At 44.9% G+C, this 18241-nt stretch overlaps 2 protein-coding genes across 9 annotated transcripts in view; both read right to left on the bottom strand.

Moving 5' to 3' along the window:
- Nucleotides 1-7414, bottom strand: part of LOC104009742 (growth hormone receptor) — a 159749-nt gene extending 152335 nt beyond the window's left edge. For 7 of the 8 annotated variants that reach the window (XM_087760381.1, XM_087760386.1, XM_087760384.1 and 4 more), the window contains exon 1: nucleotides 6498-6779. The gene's annotated coding sequence lies outside the window, so the exon portion shown is untranslated. Of the gene's footprint in view, nucleotides 1-6497; nucleotides 6780-6852 lie in introns of those variants that run through there. The other variant, XM_087760382.1, reaches the window with a different exon arrangement.
- Nucleotides 7415-7750: 336 nt separating this feature from the next.
- LOC148055421 (uncharacterized) overlaps nucleotides 7751-18241 on the bottom strand; it is a 100897-nt gene continuing 90406 nt past the window's right edge. Inside the window, exon 6 of the mRNA XM_087760270.1 lies at nucleotides 7751-8221. Within this exon, the coding sequence (XP_087616396.1) occupies nucleotides 8127-8221 (95 nt within the window). The 3' untranslated portion in view covers nucleotides 7751-8126. The remainder of the gene's footprint in view (nucleotides 8222-18241) is intronic.

Below are 18241 nucleotides of genomic sequence, written 5' to 3'. Positions count from 1 at the left end.
ATCAAAGAAATTAATTCTCTCAAAGGTACCTATTATTTCAAGGAAATTAGCTATTCAAGCAAAATACTTAACTAAGAAGCATCAGTAATGAGGCACAGGCTGCTTTACAACAGTGACTGCTTTTTCTGAAATGGTTTCTGAACTGATATGGCCTCCTTATTATATGCACCTTAGTGCTGTAAGATACCAGAGCTCATCACGCTTCCACAAAAATAGCCTTCCTCACAGGGAGGTGGAGGGGCCATTTCTCCTTGTCCCAGGCTGCAGTCCCTCCGTGCCGTACATGCTGTCCTGCACCAGCGGAACTGGCTGGCGTACAGGAGGACAGCAGTGACTGTATCACGTAACAAGCATCTCTTCTGTGCAGTGTTTGTTACCACCATCCAGCACAAATGGACCCTGAGACTCACTGCTGCTCTCCAAAGGTCAGAAATCACAGCTAAAAAGCGTAAAATGCTCTCATACACTCTCTCTGATCCTATCGCAGTAACATTGCAGCCACAAGCAAGAACAGTTTATCTACACATACTGGACCAGCAGGTCAGCACTGGCTGGAACAAGCACAAGTCAAGTCTGAAAAGTTTTGCCTGCATGTACTTCAGTTACATGTGTGGATGAGCCAAGAACTGCAAATGGATTCAGGAAAAATAGGCAGGATTTCCCACTGCACACTGTAAATCATTCCTTCTAGTGGCTCAACTCACTGAGGCAAGTACAGCCCTAGAATATGCCCTACAAAAGCCAGGACTCAACCTGGAAGACCAAAGCTCCAGCATAAGCACAGCTCACTGGGCTTGATCTGCGCACGCTGTGAAGTACAGATGGGCTCATGGAGTCCCAGAGCCCCGACCATGCTATATTCTGCCCTGTTTACTTAACATCTGACTTAGTCCTTAGAGCTGCTCTGTGCCCGAGTTCAAACTGTCACAGTCATTACAAAAGCAACAGTTTTCTTGGGGGTTTCTTTGTAAGTAAAAGTTCCATAGAGTTCCCTGGACAGACATACCTTTTGTGCTTATGCATTCTTCTTCCCGTAACTAGGCTCAGCCATAAAAAGCAATCAAATCTAAAGATATGCCACGTCATTACTTCTAATTGCTTTTCTTCTCTCAGTCTTCATCCCAGACCTTCCTTACTCTAGGCAGAACAAATAAAGTTTGGTCCCAATCAGGCCTCTTCAACTCATGTGAAGCAAGGGACAAGAACCATAACCTAGAAGGAATCCTGCTTTCTTATACCTCTTCACTCACTTTTTATAGCATCGCATAAAGCCACAAGCAGTCTCATGAACAGTCAAAAAACCAAACAGTTCAAGCTTTTGGGGATTAAAACAGTATACCAGGCATCACTTAAAACAATCATAAGTTAATAAAGTAGGTTCATAACATGGTTCTTGAGCAAACACAATTTAATAAGCATTTGGTACCAAATTCAAACATTTGCAGTCATGCGATAAAGGAAAGCCCACTGCATCAATTCATTCTCAAGATAACACTGACATAAATTCCTATGTGTGTATGAAAAAGGCATGCAAAAAAAGAAAAAAACATGAAATATAGCAGAAAACAGGCTGCTAGCTGAACATTTGAGAGCAGCTGGGAATAAGGCATACAGTTCGTGAAGTGAAACAAAAACTGACAAACATGCTCATTTAACAGAGACAGCTGAAATAAAATTTGTTGGTTCTTTCAGTCTATTTCTCCTGGCCTACAGACTCTCTTTCTCTCTCTCACAGTCAGACCATTGCTACCCAATCCCCAAACTCCAACAGGCACAAAAGGACTTGTTCAGCTATATCAATAAGGTTGTAGAGATGAACCACATACAGAATAAAACCCAAAACTGTTGCATACTGGTCAGGCACACAGGCATCTGTTCACAGAACTAACATAGGTAGTTTCTATCTACAGGTTACCAGCAACACATCCTAGAGATCTACTGGAATATGGAGCCAGCCCACTGGGATTTGAACGAACCCAGTATTTTATAGGTGCAGCAGATTTTCAAGGCTAGAAACAGCCATTGGATACTTCTACCTGGACAAGAACAGGCAAAAATACTTCTGTTCTCCCGAAGTTCTAGGCTGGCCAGACTTGAACCAGCACCACTGCAAAAGCTGGAATACTGAGCGACCATGACAGCTGAAGTTTTAGAGCTCATAAATGAGGAGCGCTTGATTACCACTATAATCCTTTAGCTACTGACTACATGGATAACAAATGCAGTGGGACAACCTTACACCTGAAAAGTTATTCTGAACTGATTGCCTGTGCACATGCATCCACACACTTAATACAAGTCTCTCTCACATCAGTGACCATTAATGCTCAAAGCAGATGACTAGACAAGGGTGTTTTCCAGCAATTATTCCTTCAGTAAAAATCATTTTAAGTGTCCTTTACATCCCCACAACATTGTACCTCTGAAATGCTCAGCAAAAAGTAGGAAAATTACCTTGTTTAGGTAAGACATTAAGTCCCATCCTATTGCAAACCACCCTGCTACTGTGAAGCGTTTCTGAAGTTTATATTAACTTACTAATAAAAAAATAAAGTTTCTGGTAATGACTTTCTTTTCAATAGAATACCTGCTTTCTAAAGGTCAATAAAATATCATGCTTAAATGTATTTTCATTTCATAATCTGCAGCAAATGTGATACGGAAAACATCCATCTCTGTCAGAAAACAGCCTTTACAGTTTACTAGGAAAAATTGTTTCTCATACATTGAGAACCAGCTCTTTGGTAAGACGATGCTTGTTACATTTCTCATTAATTAAAATTATGTGTAAATAAACACCCACCTCACACAAAGAACTTAACTTGGGATTCATATACAATAAAGAAAGATTTCCCTTAATAAACAATTTGAGCACAAAGTGTTCCTTCCTGTCATAAATCTGTTCCTGCCAAGCTAGGATCTCGTTGCATCAGCCTTTTGCCTTCACCACGACTGTAGTGGCAGCCTCGTCGCCTCCCTGCCTGCTTTCCTCACACTGCCCTCTTCCCAGAATTACCATCCCAACTCCACTGGGCCAAAGATTCATCTTTCCATCAGATCAATATATGATGAAAAAATAAGCAAGATCCTTTTAGTTAAAATGAACCTGAGCCTTTAGCAAACCCTTCATTCAGGGACTCCCATGTGGACTGAGGGGACTCGTTATTGCACTGCTGGTATCCTTGCCTTTCCTTTCCTCACCAACAACTTCTTGTTATTACTATCATTTTTATTTATTTGCAATGCTTTGAAAACGTTTTAACACCTATCTTGAGATTGCAAGAGCTTCAACTGGGCTGAATGCAAGTGCTATCATGTCTGATAAAACTTTTTTTTTTAAATCAGACAAAAAATAATCAAAGCATCTCTGCCTATGTTGCTTTCTCAATGACAAATATTCACAGCTTCTATTTTATCAAATAAGATATATAATGTTATATTTATTCAGTTCAATGCTCCCATTAGTAGCACAAGATAAATACTAGCTTTGATAAAAACCAATTTCTGCAGCAAAAGGAAGCTTCATTTGGTAGGAGCAAGGCCTACCTTTAATTTATACACACATTAACAGAAATGCATGCATAGTCAAGGGAAAGAGACCCTGTGAATAAAAGTTATATATTGGTCCTTTTAGGTTGTATATTATACTTTCTCAGCCTCCAGATCATGGTAAAGAAAGGTACCAACCCAGAAATAGGGGAATTGCCATCAAAGATTTATTTTAGCTTTCCCTACTGGAAATGGGCACAAGAGGTCACATACAGTATCGCATGCTACTTCAGTTAGTAAAAACATGCAGAATCGAGCTCCGTACATCTCCCCAACACGCCCAGCATGGCGCAGACACCCAAGCGCTCTCTGGGAGCAGTGCTGCTGTGCTGCATGGTGCTACAAAAAAATAACACCTCTATAAAAGTGGCTATAGAGCCCCCAAGTTTATATATTTGCATGGTGCTGCACTGTGCAGACATATCAACACCAGGAGACAATGAAACAGCCCATAGTAATAAAAACGCTTGACCATACTCAGAGAATTTGACTCCAAAATATTTGGGGGGTATCTATGACTTCTCTATACATTAGAGTAAGCTTCAGCAGTTATTTTCATCTATTTAATAAAAGTACCACTACCATTTACTGGCAATTTTAGAAATGACTCCTCAGAAGCACTGCAACCTGTCTTGTTTGTCAATCCTTTATAATTATTAAAACACGCTAATGTCCTGAATTAACACAGCAAGTAGCAATTCTAGTAATGCAAGACTGAGATGTGGTAGAGATAAAAGACACCGCATTCCTATTTAAACATTTCAAACTATCTGAATAACTTTCAGTAATACTTATATTTATCACTGAGAGCCACAAAACATCTCAACTGCAATCTACTCTAATATCAATATTTAAAATAACATCTTTTAAATAAATGCTGGTATTTTAAATAAATCTTACTAAATGCCCATATATTGGTTCTATTCCAAACTACATTTTTCATCACTGATGTGAGCAACCAAGCTAAGAGTCTTTCAGATTTAAGTTAAGCACCTATTTACCTTGTAAGTAATTTCAATTTTTCCTATCAGTAAACACTCGCTTAAAAGGTTCACAGGATTTAAATGGGATCCATCTCAAGTGGCGGGCTACAGTTTTTTAATTGCTTCATTCTTATTTCTGATTTAACCACGAACAGAAAGATGACCAGGTCTGGGTCTTTTGTAGTTGCTACAAGAGGAGGAAAGGGAAGCTGTGACTGAATACAGTAAGTTAATAATACACTAGATTCTGAACGAGATATACACTACTGAAAATATGAGTAACTGTAATGCACATCCACTCGATCTCTAGAATTAGCCTTGTGAGAGTTTGCAACAAATATCACTGAAGATGTTGCTGTGAGAAAACAAGTTATTCCTGCAATAACACATTCTATTTCAGATACTTCTGCTCAGAATATTTGCAGTATTTGTTTTTAAAAATATTCTCTTCAGCTTTTCTTCATGTGCAGTACTTACAGCAGACCACACACTAAGAAACTCAATCAATTATCAATGGCATGAAAAATTAATGTTGTGGTTTAACCCCAGCTGGCAACTAAGCACCACACAGCCACTCACTCACTCCCCCTCGGTGGGATGGGGGAAGAGAATCGGAAGAGTAAAAGTGAGAAAACTCATGGGTTAAGATAAGAACAGGCAGGTGTTCAGCCATCCCCAGGAAAGCAGGGCTCCATCATGCGTAACGGTTACTCGGGAAGACAAACACCATCACTCCGAATGCCCCCCCCTTCCTTCTTCTTCCCCCAGCTTTATAGAATCATAGAATCATTAAGGTTGGAAAAGACCCTTAAGATCATCGAGTCCAACCGTTAACCTAACACTGCCAAGTCCACCACTAAACCATGTCCTCGAGCACCACATCTACCCTTCTTTTAAATACCTCCAGGGATGGAGACTCAACCACTTCCCTGGGCAGCCTGTTCCAGTGCCTGACTACCCTTTCGGTGAAGAAGTTTTTCCTACTATATGCTGAGCATGACATCATATGGTCTGGAATATCCCTTTGGTCAGTTGGGGTCAGCTGTCCCAGCCGTGCCCCCTCCCAACTTCTTGTGCACCCCCAGCCTCCTCGCTGGTGGGGTGGTGTGAGAAGCAGAAAAGGCCTTGACTCTGTGTAAGCACTGCTCAGCAATAATGAAAACATCCCTGTATTATCAACATTGTTTCCAGCACAAATCCAAAACATAGCCCCATACAAGCTACTGTGAAGAAAATTAACTCTACCCCAGCCAAAACCAGCACAATTAAAAAAAAAAAAAAGAGGGGAAATCGTATAAACTGGAATAAATCACAGAAGAAACACTCCAAATAGATCCATTACGGCAGGAAAAACTGAGACGCTGGCAGCTCACATACCATTCTCTCTCTGCTTTTAAAATTCAAGTCCATAAAAAAAAAATAAAAAGAAAAGAAGGTTTCTCTAAAGAACAGTGTTTAGCCAGATCTCTAAGGCCATGTTTTCCCTCTCCAGACAACTCCCCCGTCATCTCCCTTCATCACCCACAGCACACACAAACCTTTTCGCCCCCACGCCTGCCCCCTGCTAGCCGTCCATACCGCGGGTCCGCGGCCACAGCCGGATCTGACTCCCGCTGCCACGGCCCGTGTCCGGCACCCCGCTGCCCACGCCAGCGGGACACGCCGGGCGCCCCGGCTCCCGGAGGGGCGACGGTACCGACGCCGCCGCTCTGCCCCGCGCCGCGGCAGCGATCGCCGCCCCCCGGGGACCGACCGGGACCGCGGGGCGGGCAGCCAGGGGCTGTTCAGAGACCCACCACCACCCCGATGCGAAAGCCCGGTGGGCGGGAGACGAAGTCTGAGAGGATACAGACCCCGGCCCGCCGGGGCTGGGGACAAGGAAGCCGCCCCGCACCCGCCCCACGCGGAACGCGGCCGCTGCCCGGCCGCCGGATAAGAGGCGCTAAGCCGCCGCCCAGTACTCACCAAGTAGTTCAGAAACTTTCCCCAAGTTTCGGCGGCGCTGCGGGTGGCGGCGGGCGCCGCCCACCCCGGCACCATCGGAGCGCCTCAGCGAGGGGTCGCCGCGCATCGCGCTTCCTCCGCCGGGCCGGCCCCAACTTCTGGAACAGTAACGACCGAAAACGGTGAGCGAGGACAGCCGAGCGCGGGGCTAAGCCTGCACTCCTCCCCACCACACCTCCTCCCGCGGGGCGGGGAGATCAGGCCGGGGAGGAGGGAACAGACGGGGAGCGCAGGCTACCGCCCCCCTCCTCCCCGCACCCCATCTCCGCTCCTCCGCCGCGGGCAACCCGCCGAGCCCCGCCTTCGAAGCACTCACTTCGCTCCCCGCGGACCCCTCCGTGCCTGCCTTGCTCGCCGGGGCGCATGGCGCTCAGCAGCAGCAGCGGCCGCCGCCGCCTCTTCCTCCTCCCATAGCCGCCGCGCCCCGCTCAGCAGCTCACTGGCTGTCAGCCGTAGGGAGGAGGGGGTCAGTAAGCGGGGCCGATAGCGCGCCGGGTGAACATGTCTGGTGGGGGTAGCGGCCGCCTCGGGGCGGGAGGGCCGGGCGGGGGCGGCTCCGCGCGTTCCCGGGAGAGCCGCTGGCTGCCCGGGAGCCCCAGCCGGTGCGTGTCACTTTCACTGCGCCGCAGGGCTCCACCTAGGGGAAAGCGGCGGCTACTACAGAGTATCTCCCTGCCGGGGGGGGTTAACAGGAGGGAAAAATTCCCCCTGGAGGCCGCGGAGGGAGACGCCAGCTCCGCGATGTGGAGGGTCTGCGCGGAGAAGTTATGCCGCTCCCCTGGCAGGTCCGCGAAAGAGCGGCGCCGTGGGGATGCCTCCGGCAGCCGCTCCGCGGACCGTCCTCGGCGGAGCGGCTCGCTGGTGGGGGGCGAAGGCCCGGGCACCCGGCCCCGGCCTGTGTCGGTAAGGGCAGGGTTGGCGCCTGGGTTTGTTTTCAGGAAGGTGGTAAATTCGATTTTAGGGTGAAGTGGATGTCAGCGTGCTGCGCGTGCGGCTGCCAGGTAGAAACAAAGTGGTTTTGAACGGCTGAAAATGCAATGATGTGCCTGGGCACCTTCCTCGACTAGGTGTCTGGCAGAGCGCACACAGGGCTAAGTAGTGCAAGCATAAACATGAGCTACAGGAAAAGGGAGAACAACTGCTTGGACTTTTCTTATAACAATACAGATTTTTCTTTTGAGAAACACCTTAGGATAGAAAACAGGCCAAATGAGCATAGTGCCATCAGTTTATTTTATTTAGGTATCATTTATGTTGACAAAGTGCCCACATGCACTAAGGAGACTTCAGCAGTGACATACTGATCTTTAAGGCCTTTACAGTGGCCTCCCCCATGCTGGCTCAGCATCTGGCTTCCTCATACAACAGAGGTGGGACGAGAGCCACACAAGCCAGCATTGCAAGAGTTTCACAATCATTTGGTAAGCCATGATGCAGAGCCCCCTCTGAAATTAACCCGGAACAGAAGAGAATTGTAGTTCACCCGAGTTCCCTGCTGTGGTTCAATGAACATGAATGCTGGTGCCATCACATGGAAGTTGTTGGGTTACAGTGGCTGGGGACGGTGCAGTTCCTGGCACCTTTCGCTGCTCAAGTTGGTGCTGCCCTTCCCTTGTTCTTGCACCAGGAGCTGTGTGACTGGGTGCTGCTTGGCTTCAGAGAGCTGGTGTGCCTCAAAGACTGACCTGCAAACAGCAAGTGATCAGTCCTCAGCCAGGCTGTCACTCCAGGCTGGCTCTCTGCCCACTCCCGTGAGTGCCAGACCAAATGGGGGGGGGGGGGGAAATATGCAGCTGGGGCAACATGGACAGTCAAATGTGACCTCATCAATTTTCAATCAACTTAAGGGAATTGAAATCTTACATGTTGATAACTATCTGCCAGAAGTGTCACTTGGGTTTTAAACTAAGGGCACACAGATACGTCTTTCTTATTCCTACACCAGAACCATCTCTTGCCTTTTTCTCATTAAAAAATTGTGGAAACAGAACTCTATATTCTTTCAACAGTGTCAAGCAATACCATAGTGTTTCCATTAATATATGAGAAAAGGACATATAGTTTCAATTCTTACCACTGGTTAGGGGATTCACATCCCCATCTCCTGGGAGATGCCTGTGCTGACAAACTAGCGGTTGTTCCTCAGGCCTTTCATTCTTACCTCTTGCTACTGAAGATATGGCAGAGCATAATTAGCAACTCATTGGGTTAGACATTGCAACCACAGACCTGATCCTGACTCTGTAGTTTTGTGGTTGGAGCACTGTGTTAGGAGAGGAAGACTTGCATTCCAGCTCCAGAGATGTTTATGGTGTTTAATACAACATTCCTGTAACATAACAAGAACAAATCTGAGATTATTACAAACTGTTTTGTATTGGCCTAGTAGCAGTGAGAGTTGAACATCTAAAATATGGCATAGATAAACCAGAGAAAATACTTTACTGCTCCCTCATTATATGTTTGAATAACCATAGATAATAATAAATCAGTAGATTTATTATATATTCCAGATTTAGACCTCCCTGCACTTTCTGTATACTAGATAGTGGTTTTTACTTCTTCACATGGCAAGTGGTTTAGTTTCACAGGGATTAACATCAAACACAGTTCACTGCCAACAGGACCAGATTTAGGCAAAAGCAGCCAAAGTAATTTTCAATCAGAAAGCTTGTGGGGATGTGGACGGGGTTGGGACGACAGGAGACAGGTAAGAGCTGTAGGTAGGTGCTGGTTTGGGGTCCTGGCTTGGGATAGCAGGGGGGCTTTGGAGGGGTGAAGGTCATCACTACAGCGGTAGGAAGGGGTTGAAAGTTTGTGCAATAGATTCTCTGAAAGTGGAAGACAAGAGAATTCGATATTTATTTTTTTTTATAATTAGGACTTCACCCCTAAATTAGGCTTCAACTCTCCACACTGTCTACAGCTAGTCCTGGAGCTGCAAAAGTACAAGGGCATGTGTTACGTGTCTGTAGGATAAATATCTTGAATTTTCTCCATTGCTTCAATACAAGTAAATAGCATAATACATGGTCAGTGATCTTTTGGCTTCTTTCTTATTAAAAAAATAATGCTAGAAAAAAGAGTTTATTTGGCTGGTAGAGTTTATACTAGAAGGAAATAAAGTGACTTTTTTGTTGCTGGGCATTTTGCCAATATAATATTGCAAAATGCACTCTTAATTGATATTTCTCTACCTGCTGAGCTTTTAGATGAGGCTTGAGACTCTGAGGGCTAGTCTGAATAGCTCAAAATTCCATACCATTCGCAGTTTAAGTGAGCATGAATGTGTTTCTCTTGAGTGAAGAACTATTTATATTAAATTACTAAAATAGTTTTTATTTTTCAAAACTGCATGAAAAACTGCAGGAGACTGAAATTAAATCAAGACATTGTTCATATTCCACATTCTTACCTGCAGCTTAGGTCTATGGGATTTTTTATCTGTTTTCTTTGCTTTGTGTTTAACAATCATAGAATCACAGGAAAATTCAGCTTGGAAGGGACCTCAGGAGGTCCCCAGTCCAACTTCCTGCTTGAGGCAGGGTCAGTGAAGAGGTCAGACCTTGTTGCTCAGGGCTTCACCCAGCTGGGTTTCAAAAACTTCCAAGGATGGAGACTGCACAACACAATCTTGGGGCAACCTGTTCCACTGCTGCACTGTCCTCATGGGGAAAAAGGTTTCCTTTCTTCTCCAGTCTGAACTTCACATTTCAACTTACGCCCATTGTCTCTCCTCCTGCCACCATGCACTGCTGTGCCTGGCTCTGTCTTCTCAGTGACCTGCTTGTAGCAAGGGGAAAGCTGCTCTGAGGTGCCCCCAAAGCCTTCCCTTCTCCAGGCTGAAGCAGCCCCATCCCTCAGGCTCCCCTCACAGGGCTGATGCTCCAGCCCCTGAGCATCCTGGTGGCCCTCCACTGGGCTCACTCCAGTTTGGCAATGTCTCTCTTGTAGGGAGGGGGGCAAAACTGGATGCAGTACGCGAGATGTCATCTCATGACTGCCAAATGAAGGGGGATAAGCACTTCCCTCGATCTCCTGGCTGTGCTCCTGTTCACACAGCCCATGATGCTGTTGGCTTTCACTGCTGCCAGGACACACAGCAGCTTGCTGTCTAAGTCCACCAGGTCCTTTTCAGCAGGACTGCTCCCCATGCAGTCAGTCCTCAGCTTGTATCACTGCATGGGCTTCTTTCTTTCCAGGGCAGGATTTTGCATTTGTCCTGGCAGAATTTCACATGGTTCCCATCAGCCCATTCCTCCAGCCTGTCTAGGTCCAGCTGGAAGACAGTCCTGCCCTTGAGCATATTGACTGGTCCCTCCAGTTTGGTGTTATCTGCAAACTTGATGAGAGTGCACATTACCTCCTCTAGGTCATTGATACAGATGTTAAACAGGACAGATACCAGTATAGATCCTGTGGTACTCCACTTGTTACTGGCCTCCAGGCATAGGGACTATGAATCCATATTTTTTCAGTAATATAACATCTTTCTCCAATTAATCTCCACTGATCTTATTTAGATGGTAAAGGAAAAATGGAGGATGTAAAAGGAACATGTTGGTCTTGTAGAAATAAGATAGAGAATGGTTCAGATGAATCTGTGTTTCCCCTACTATGTCATGACTTTAGAAAACTAAAACTAAAAAAAAAAAAAGCACTGGTGCTGTGTGAAACCTAAGTGATAACTTCTATAGGGAGTAAATCAATCTTTTAAGCACATATTGTGTGTTCCATCAAAATTTCTGTTCATAGAATAGGAGCAAGTCAAAATTCTGTGCAGTGGGTAGGTTGATGCCTCCTCTTTCCTCACTTCACCTTCTTAATGTTCTCTATTCATCTAAGATATAAGAATAGCTGAAAGAAGAGAAGCATTCTTTCAATCTAAATTTCTATCATAAATTGAATTGCAGAAAAAAGTACCATTTAGGTTATTTTGTTATGGCACACGATTGCTTGCCACAAAAAGAAACCACACTAATAAAATGCATATTCCAACCATGATCAGACTTGTACCAAGAGTTGGGAACGCACAGTACTTGCTGTATGCAAAAATAAAACCAATATTTAATAGCAGCTCTACTCTCAGCCTCTGAATATGTGGAAAATTTTAGGTTGTGGGTTGCCTGGGTTACTTCCTTTAAAGCTACAGAGCAAAGCTTCCTTGAATACTTTATATGAAAGCAGAATAATTACCTAACCAACAAATATCTGTGGAAACAGAGTATTTTCTTTAAGGAACTAATCTCCAAGGAATCAATATGAACATGCATGAAGGAGAGGAAGGCACAGGCAAAGTGAGAAAGGAAAATGAAGGAACACCCTGATATAGTCTGCAGTCTCTTGCTCTCTCTTTCTGTTGTTTCTAAGGCATCCATCATGTTGTTATCTACAGCTAATATAAAATGAAGACCCATCTGACTCTGTAATGAATACATTGACTTTCTGGTTCTCTGGGAAAAGAAAAGTGATAATGGAGATATTTTGCTTGCTTTGTTTCTGAAGAAGGGAGATGGAAGAGAGTAGAAGTGAAAGTTTTGCTTCAGCCAGTATATTTGGTGCCCATTTTTTTTTAAGGCAAGGAATTTCAAACCTGGTGTTCTAGCCTGCTGGCCTGCATCCTACATATACATTAGCTAGAAGAACTACTGCAAATGAATAATGAAAAACACCAATCAATTTTAAGATAAATAATGTGCAAGTATCACCCTGTGAATCTTAGAGCAAATGTTCAGAAAATAAACTTATTTTCAGAGTTTCAGTGATATTGGAGCAGACTCTGGAACAACATCATGTATTAATACCTCAGGCCTGATCCTTATGTGCTGGGTGCTATGCCTTTATTTTTGAACAGATACAAGACCTACTCTTCTAGGTGTCTCCTCTCAGAAGGTCTAAATTGCAAATATGCAGACACCTATGCTCCAGAAAGCAATGCATATCCAGAGACAACTTTATGTTCAGTGCTGGTTAGCTCAGCTTTGGTGAACATGGAATGTATTTTGGAGCTGCCTACATGTCCCAGTTTACTCTGCAGGGGCTCTGGGCCCCTAACTCTGGGCCCACTCACCTTGATTGCCCAAGACAGGTGTTCACCAAAGTGCTGAAGGTGATATATTTTGAGCCAGAGTTACTCTCTCATATCTGCCACCATCCTGTGTATATCTCAGATACTCTGTGGTATCTAAAATAGCACTAAATGACTATTGCAGGTAACTAAATTCCATCCTTAGTCTTTTCAGTGCTTATTGAAGATTCTGACCAGGCATATACTACAAAACTGGAATTCAGACCCTGAGACCACTTCCTACACCCATGTGTCTACACTGTCCTCCATTTCCTTCTGTCAATAGCGCAAGTTTATCTGTCTAGTGAAGCTTCTGCCTAAAATGCTAGTGTCTAAAGTGTCTCAAAGGTTTAAGCATGTTAAACAAGGCTTTCTTGGATTGCTTTCCTGTGCTTAGCTTCCTAAATTCCAACATGTTAGAGGCCTAACTGGTTCACTTTTCAAAGTATTTTGCATTTTATTGTTCAGAGCATGCACTCGTTGTCTACCCACATTTTATGAGCATTTTTCTGCAACTTTTGCTGCATATTCCCCCTCTCTGCTCCAAGTTCTTTTGTATGCCAGATTTAGGTGGAAAGGAAATCGCAAAAGCTAGAGCAAAGACCATGTTTGATTATTTGGGTACTCAAATTCACTTTAAGCTAAAACACTAGTGTTACCATGCAAAAGACAACAGACAAGAATTTGACCGAGGTCACAGTGTATAAAGCAGGAGATTTAATTTTTTTGGGCTAGTTGAAGAATGAAAATGAAACCAGAGTAACATTGTTTGTTGTTTTCATAAGGCAATGTGGGTTAATAAGGGAAGATTGGCGAGGAGGAGGGTTGGAGATAACAACAGGTTTGACTGGAATGTGCTAGATTGAATTTATAGCTGTTATTGCTGTTTAGCTATTAAACGGCAGGTTTCTGTGCTTGCCACGGGGCTTGCTTGCCTTACTGTATATTAGAGTCTAGTGCTCGTTAGTGGCTGCTTTTTGCTTTTGCTGCTTGCTGTACTGCTTATCATCTTACTGTGCTATGCCTGGGAACATTTTGATAACAGCAATGGCCATGCGCCTGGGCTGGCAGATGGCCAGGGCATCGCTGCTGTTTCTGTGCTGCTGTACTGGACAGGCTGGAACTCCAGTGTGAACTCGAGTCGAAGGGACTGTCACCTGTGGATGAGTCCACATGGGAGCAGGACACCCCGAAGTGTCTGTGGCCGTGGTTATGTCTGTGCTGCAGCAGGTAAACCTCTGAAGGGATTGTGGCAGATGACTGGGATGAAAAATCGGAAAGAACCTGTAGGATTTTGTTTCAAGGCATTACAAGGCTCCACTATACATTATATCCCGACGGAAAAACAAATTTTATCTGTACTTTGGGCACTACAAGAAACCGAAAGAATCACAGGCCAAGATAGTGTGACTGTACACACACCCATTCCTATTCAGGGGTGGGTTACTGATGATTCTGTTAGGGCCCATGCAGGGGTAGCTCAGGCAGCCAAACACTGGAAATGAAAACATTATTTACAGCAACTATTTCTACCAGGAAAACCACATGTAACCACTCCACATGCCACTCTTCTAGGAACTGTATCATTTAATCATATGCCAACACTAGGGGAAACTTTTCCCCTTGGAGATATCCCTACATCTCCTGTGGAGGAAGCTCCCCCTTATGACGAGTTAATAGAATAGCACAAAAAAGATGCCTGGTTTACCGATGGAAGTGCAACATACATGGCAACTGGACAAAGACAATGGAGAGCAGTTGCATATGCATCGGTTCCAGAAATTATATTATGGCAAACAGGTGTACAGGCATCTAGCCAGTGGGCTGAATTGATTGCAGAATCTCTTGCCATCCTGGAAGGGAAGGCACATTACTTATACGCTGACAGTTGGGTTGTATACAAAAGCCTCACAATGTGGTTACCCCGCTGGGCCCAAGAGGATTGGCATGTACAAAAATACCCTATATGGGGGCAGATATATGGCAACAAATTTGGCAATATGTACAAAGGTATCCTTTAGAAGTAAAGCATGTCTCAGCTCATCAAAAAGATGATTCGCTTGAGTCACAAAATAATAGGGAAGTAGATGATATGGCCTCCGCCAAAGTACATGCTCAAGCTATAAATGCGCATATAGCTTGTGGACATCGATCAGCTCATACTGCACGCGCATGGGACATTGCTCACAATCAAACCCCTCTGCCATTACATATTTATAAAGCATGTGCACATAATTGTACTATTTGTATGCAGCTACATTTAAGGGCATTATATAGGCCATGGGGAAAGATAAAACGGGGTCAGTGGGCCTTGAATACCTGGCAGGTCGATTACATTGGCCCCCTGCCCCTGTCGAGGGGGTGGCGATATGTATTCACTGCTGTGGATACAGCGTCAGGACTGTTTTTTGCTAAACCCACCAAACTGTCGTGGTTTAACCCCAGCCAGCAACTATGCACCACATAGCCGCTCGCTCGCTCCCACTCATTCACAATGCCTTCAGAGATATACCTGCTCCAGCGTGGCAATGCCTGCAGCCACAGTCTCTTCAGAAGTAAACTTGCTCCACCATGGCCTTACCCATGGCCACACGCTTTGAGGTGCTCCAGCATGACCTCATGCACAGCCACTGATGCTTCAAGGTGTACCTGCTGCAGCACGGACTTATCCACAGCCACAGATGCTTCGAGGTGTACCTTCTCCAGCGTGGACTTATCCTTGGGCCACAATCCCTTCAAGAGGTATATCTGCTGCGGCACAGACATAACCATGGCCACAGATGCTTTGAGACATATCTGCTCTGGCATGGGCTTATCCATGTCCACAGATGCTTCGGGGTGTCCTGCTCCCATGTGGACTCATCCACAGGTGACAGTCCCTTCAACTCGAGTTCACACTGGAGTTCCAGCCTGTCCAGTACAGCAGCACAGAAACAGCAGCGATGCCCTGGCCATCTGCCAGCCCAGGCGCATGGCCATTGCTGTTATCAAAATGTTCCCAGGCATAGCACAGTAAGATGATAAGCAGTACAGCAAGCAGCAAAAGCAAAAAGCAGCCGCTAACGAGCACTAGACTCTAATATACAGTAAGGCAAGCAAGCCCCGTGGCAAGCACAGAAGCCTGCCGTTTAATAGCTAAACAGCAATAACAGCTATAAATTCAATCTAGCACATTCCAATTAAATCTGTCATTATCTCAAACCCTTCGAGCCCCACGTTGGGCGCCAAAAAGGACTGTCGTGGTTTAACCCCAGCCAGCAACTAAGCACCACACAGCCACTCACTCACTCCCCCCACAAAGGGATGGGGGAGAGAATCGGAAGAGTAAAAGTGAGAAAACTCATGGGTTGAGATAAAGACGGTTTAATAGGTAAAGCAAAAGCTGCGCACACAAGCAAAGCAAAGCAAGGAATTCATTTGCTACTTCCCATCGTCAGGCAGGTGTTCAGCCATCCTCAGGAAAGCAGGGCTCCATCACACATAACGGTTACTTGGGAAGACAAACGCCATCACTCCGAATGTCCCCCCCTTCCTTCTTCCCCCAGCTTATATACTGAGCATGATGTCATATGGTATAGAATAGCCCTTTGACCAGTCTGGGTCAGCTGTCCTGGCTGTGCTCCCTCCCAGCTTCTTGTGCACCCGGCAGAGCATGGGAAGCTGAAAAGTCCTTGACTAGTGTAAACTCTGCTCAGCAAGAACCAAAACATCAGTGTGTTATCATCAACATTATTCTCATCCTAAATCCAAAGCACAGCACTCTACCAGCTACTAAGAAGAAAACTAACTCTATCCCAGCTGAAACCAGGACATCACCATAGCACAACTGAAGCATTAGAACAACTCATTCATCAATACGGACCTCGTCACCAAATACTAAGTGACCAAGGAATACACTTTAGTGGACATAATGTCCAAGATTGGGCTCAAGGGCTAGATTGGACATTCCACATTGCCTACCATCCCCAAGCTAATGGGTTGATTGAAAGAATGAATGGGATGTTGAAGAAACAATTAAAAAAAGCTAACCAGTACTAAAACTTTACAACATTGGAGTCACATCTTACTAAAGCAGTTTTTTTGTTAAACAGACAGAATATTCATAATCAAACACCCTATGATTATATTACAACACCTCCAGTACAAAACATGGTGAGGATTGAAATTCTTCCAGATGGTATCTCTCCCAAAATATTAACTGCAGGGGAAATGGAATTGTTTACACCGACAGATTGCATGGTGGGGCCGCGACCTATTAGTCTAGATGTGAAGATTCATATAACCCCTGAGAATGCCGTATGGTTCTGTACCCCAACTTTTCCTCTTATTTTTCGTCCTCTGTTGATATCAAATTCTCAAGTTCTTGTACTTCAGGTATCTTTGACAAATACCTGTGCCTTATCTAGAGGAGATTGCATTGGACCAGTGTTATTGGTGTCGCAAACCCAACATCGAACTGAAGTTCAATCTGAAAAAGCACAAGCCACAGCTCTTCAATCTGTGTGGGCAATTACCCCACATCAGGTTATCAAACCCGGAGTAATATTAGCTGAAGGAGCTGGAGCAACGGCGTATGTATTACTGGAAGGAGATGACACTCCTGTTTTCCTCCCTTATCACAGGTTGGTTCATCATGCTTTGTAGTCTTGTACTACAAGCACATGCCCTGGATACATTTCCGTGAGATCAACATGTAAATACTTAGATTTTGGTTGGCCTCTACTGTAACTAGCTCATCTGCCTTTTGTATTGAGGGAGGATTAACAGCTGCAGCTCTCTTGACAACGTGTTTCATTGGCGTACCAACCCCGGTAGCTGTATTACAGAATTATACTATGCTAAGTGCTTTTGATATTTATGTTCCTTGTTGTTATTCTTTCCAAGTAGGTAACAGCTGTACGCCAAGGAACATTACAAAATCAGTTGGTGGTGGGCTATATCTCCTTCTTCGACACCATAAATGCTGCTCTGATTTTGAAGGCATGTGTTGCTTCAATGTAACTGATGAATCAGCCAGCGTAGAGGACGACATTCAACATCTCCAGGACTTAATGCATCAAATAATGAAAAAATCTACTGCTGGTGCCTGGCTAGCTGAGTGGTTTAATTCCCTAACAGGATGGGTGGGACACCTGATTCAAAGCATTACTGTAGGGATATGTTTATTCCTTTTTCTATATGTGTTTATTACATGCCTCTGTAAATTACCCTGCCCTACACCCCGCAAGCTCAAATGGACACCTCCAGCTTTGCCAGCCCCAGAGGAAGTGGTCCTTTGAGCAAGGGTGTGGAATGTGGGATAATAACGGAAGATTGGCGAGGAGGATTATAAACACGCTCAAGTGACCTGAAGCTGGGGTGTAGAAAAATACATACATCATACTAATTGTTGTTTATCCTTGTGTGCTTGACAAGTAGAACATCTGTGTTCAGCTAACATAGGCCTATGATAGACTTAGAGGCACCCTATCAGACATGCTTGAAATTCCTGCCCTGCTACAGAGAAGATCAAAAAGCACAGTGGTAAACTACACCTGCGCGAATCCCTGATAAACAGGCAAAACCAGCAGGGTCGACGATCCTCCAGCATGGACTGAGCTCAGCGGTACCTGCGTCCCCGCTTGTGTGCCTCTGCCTG

Source organism: Nipponia nippon, unplaced genomic scaffold (assembly GCF_047370975.1).
Source record: "Nipponia nippon isolate SJK-2023a ecotype South Korea unplaced genomic scaffold, ASM4737097v1 scaffold_22, whole genome shotgun sequence".
In the NCBI taxonomy this organism is placed as follows: domain Eukaryota; kingdom Metazoa; phylum Chordata; class Aves; order Pelecaniformes; family Threskiornithidae; genus Nipponia; species Nipponia nippon.
This window is presented reverse-complemented; position numbering and strand designations above follow the sequence as displayed.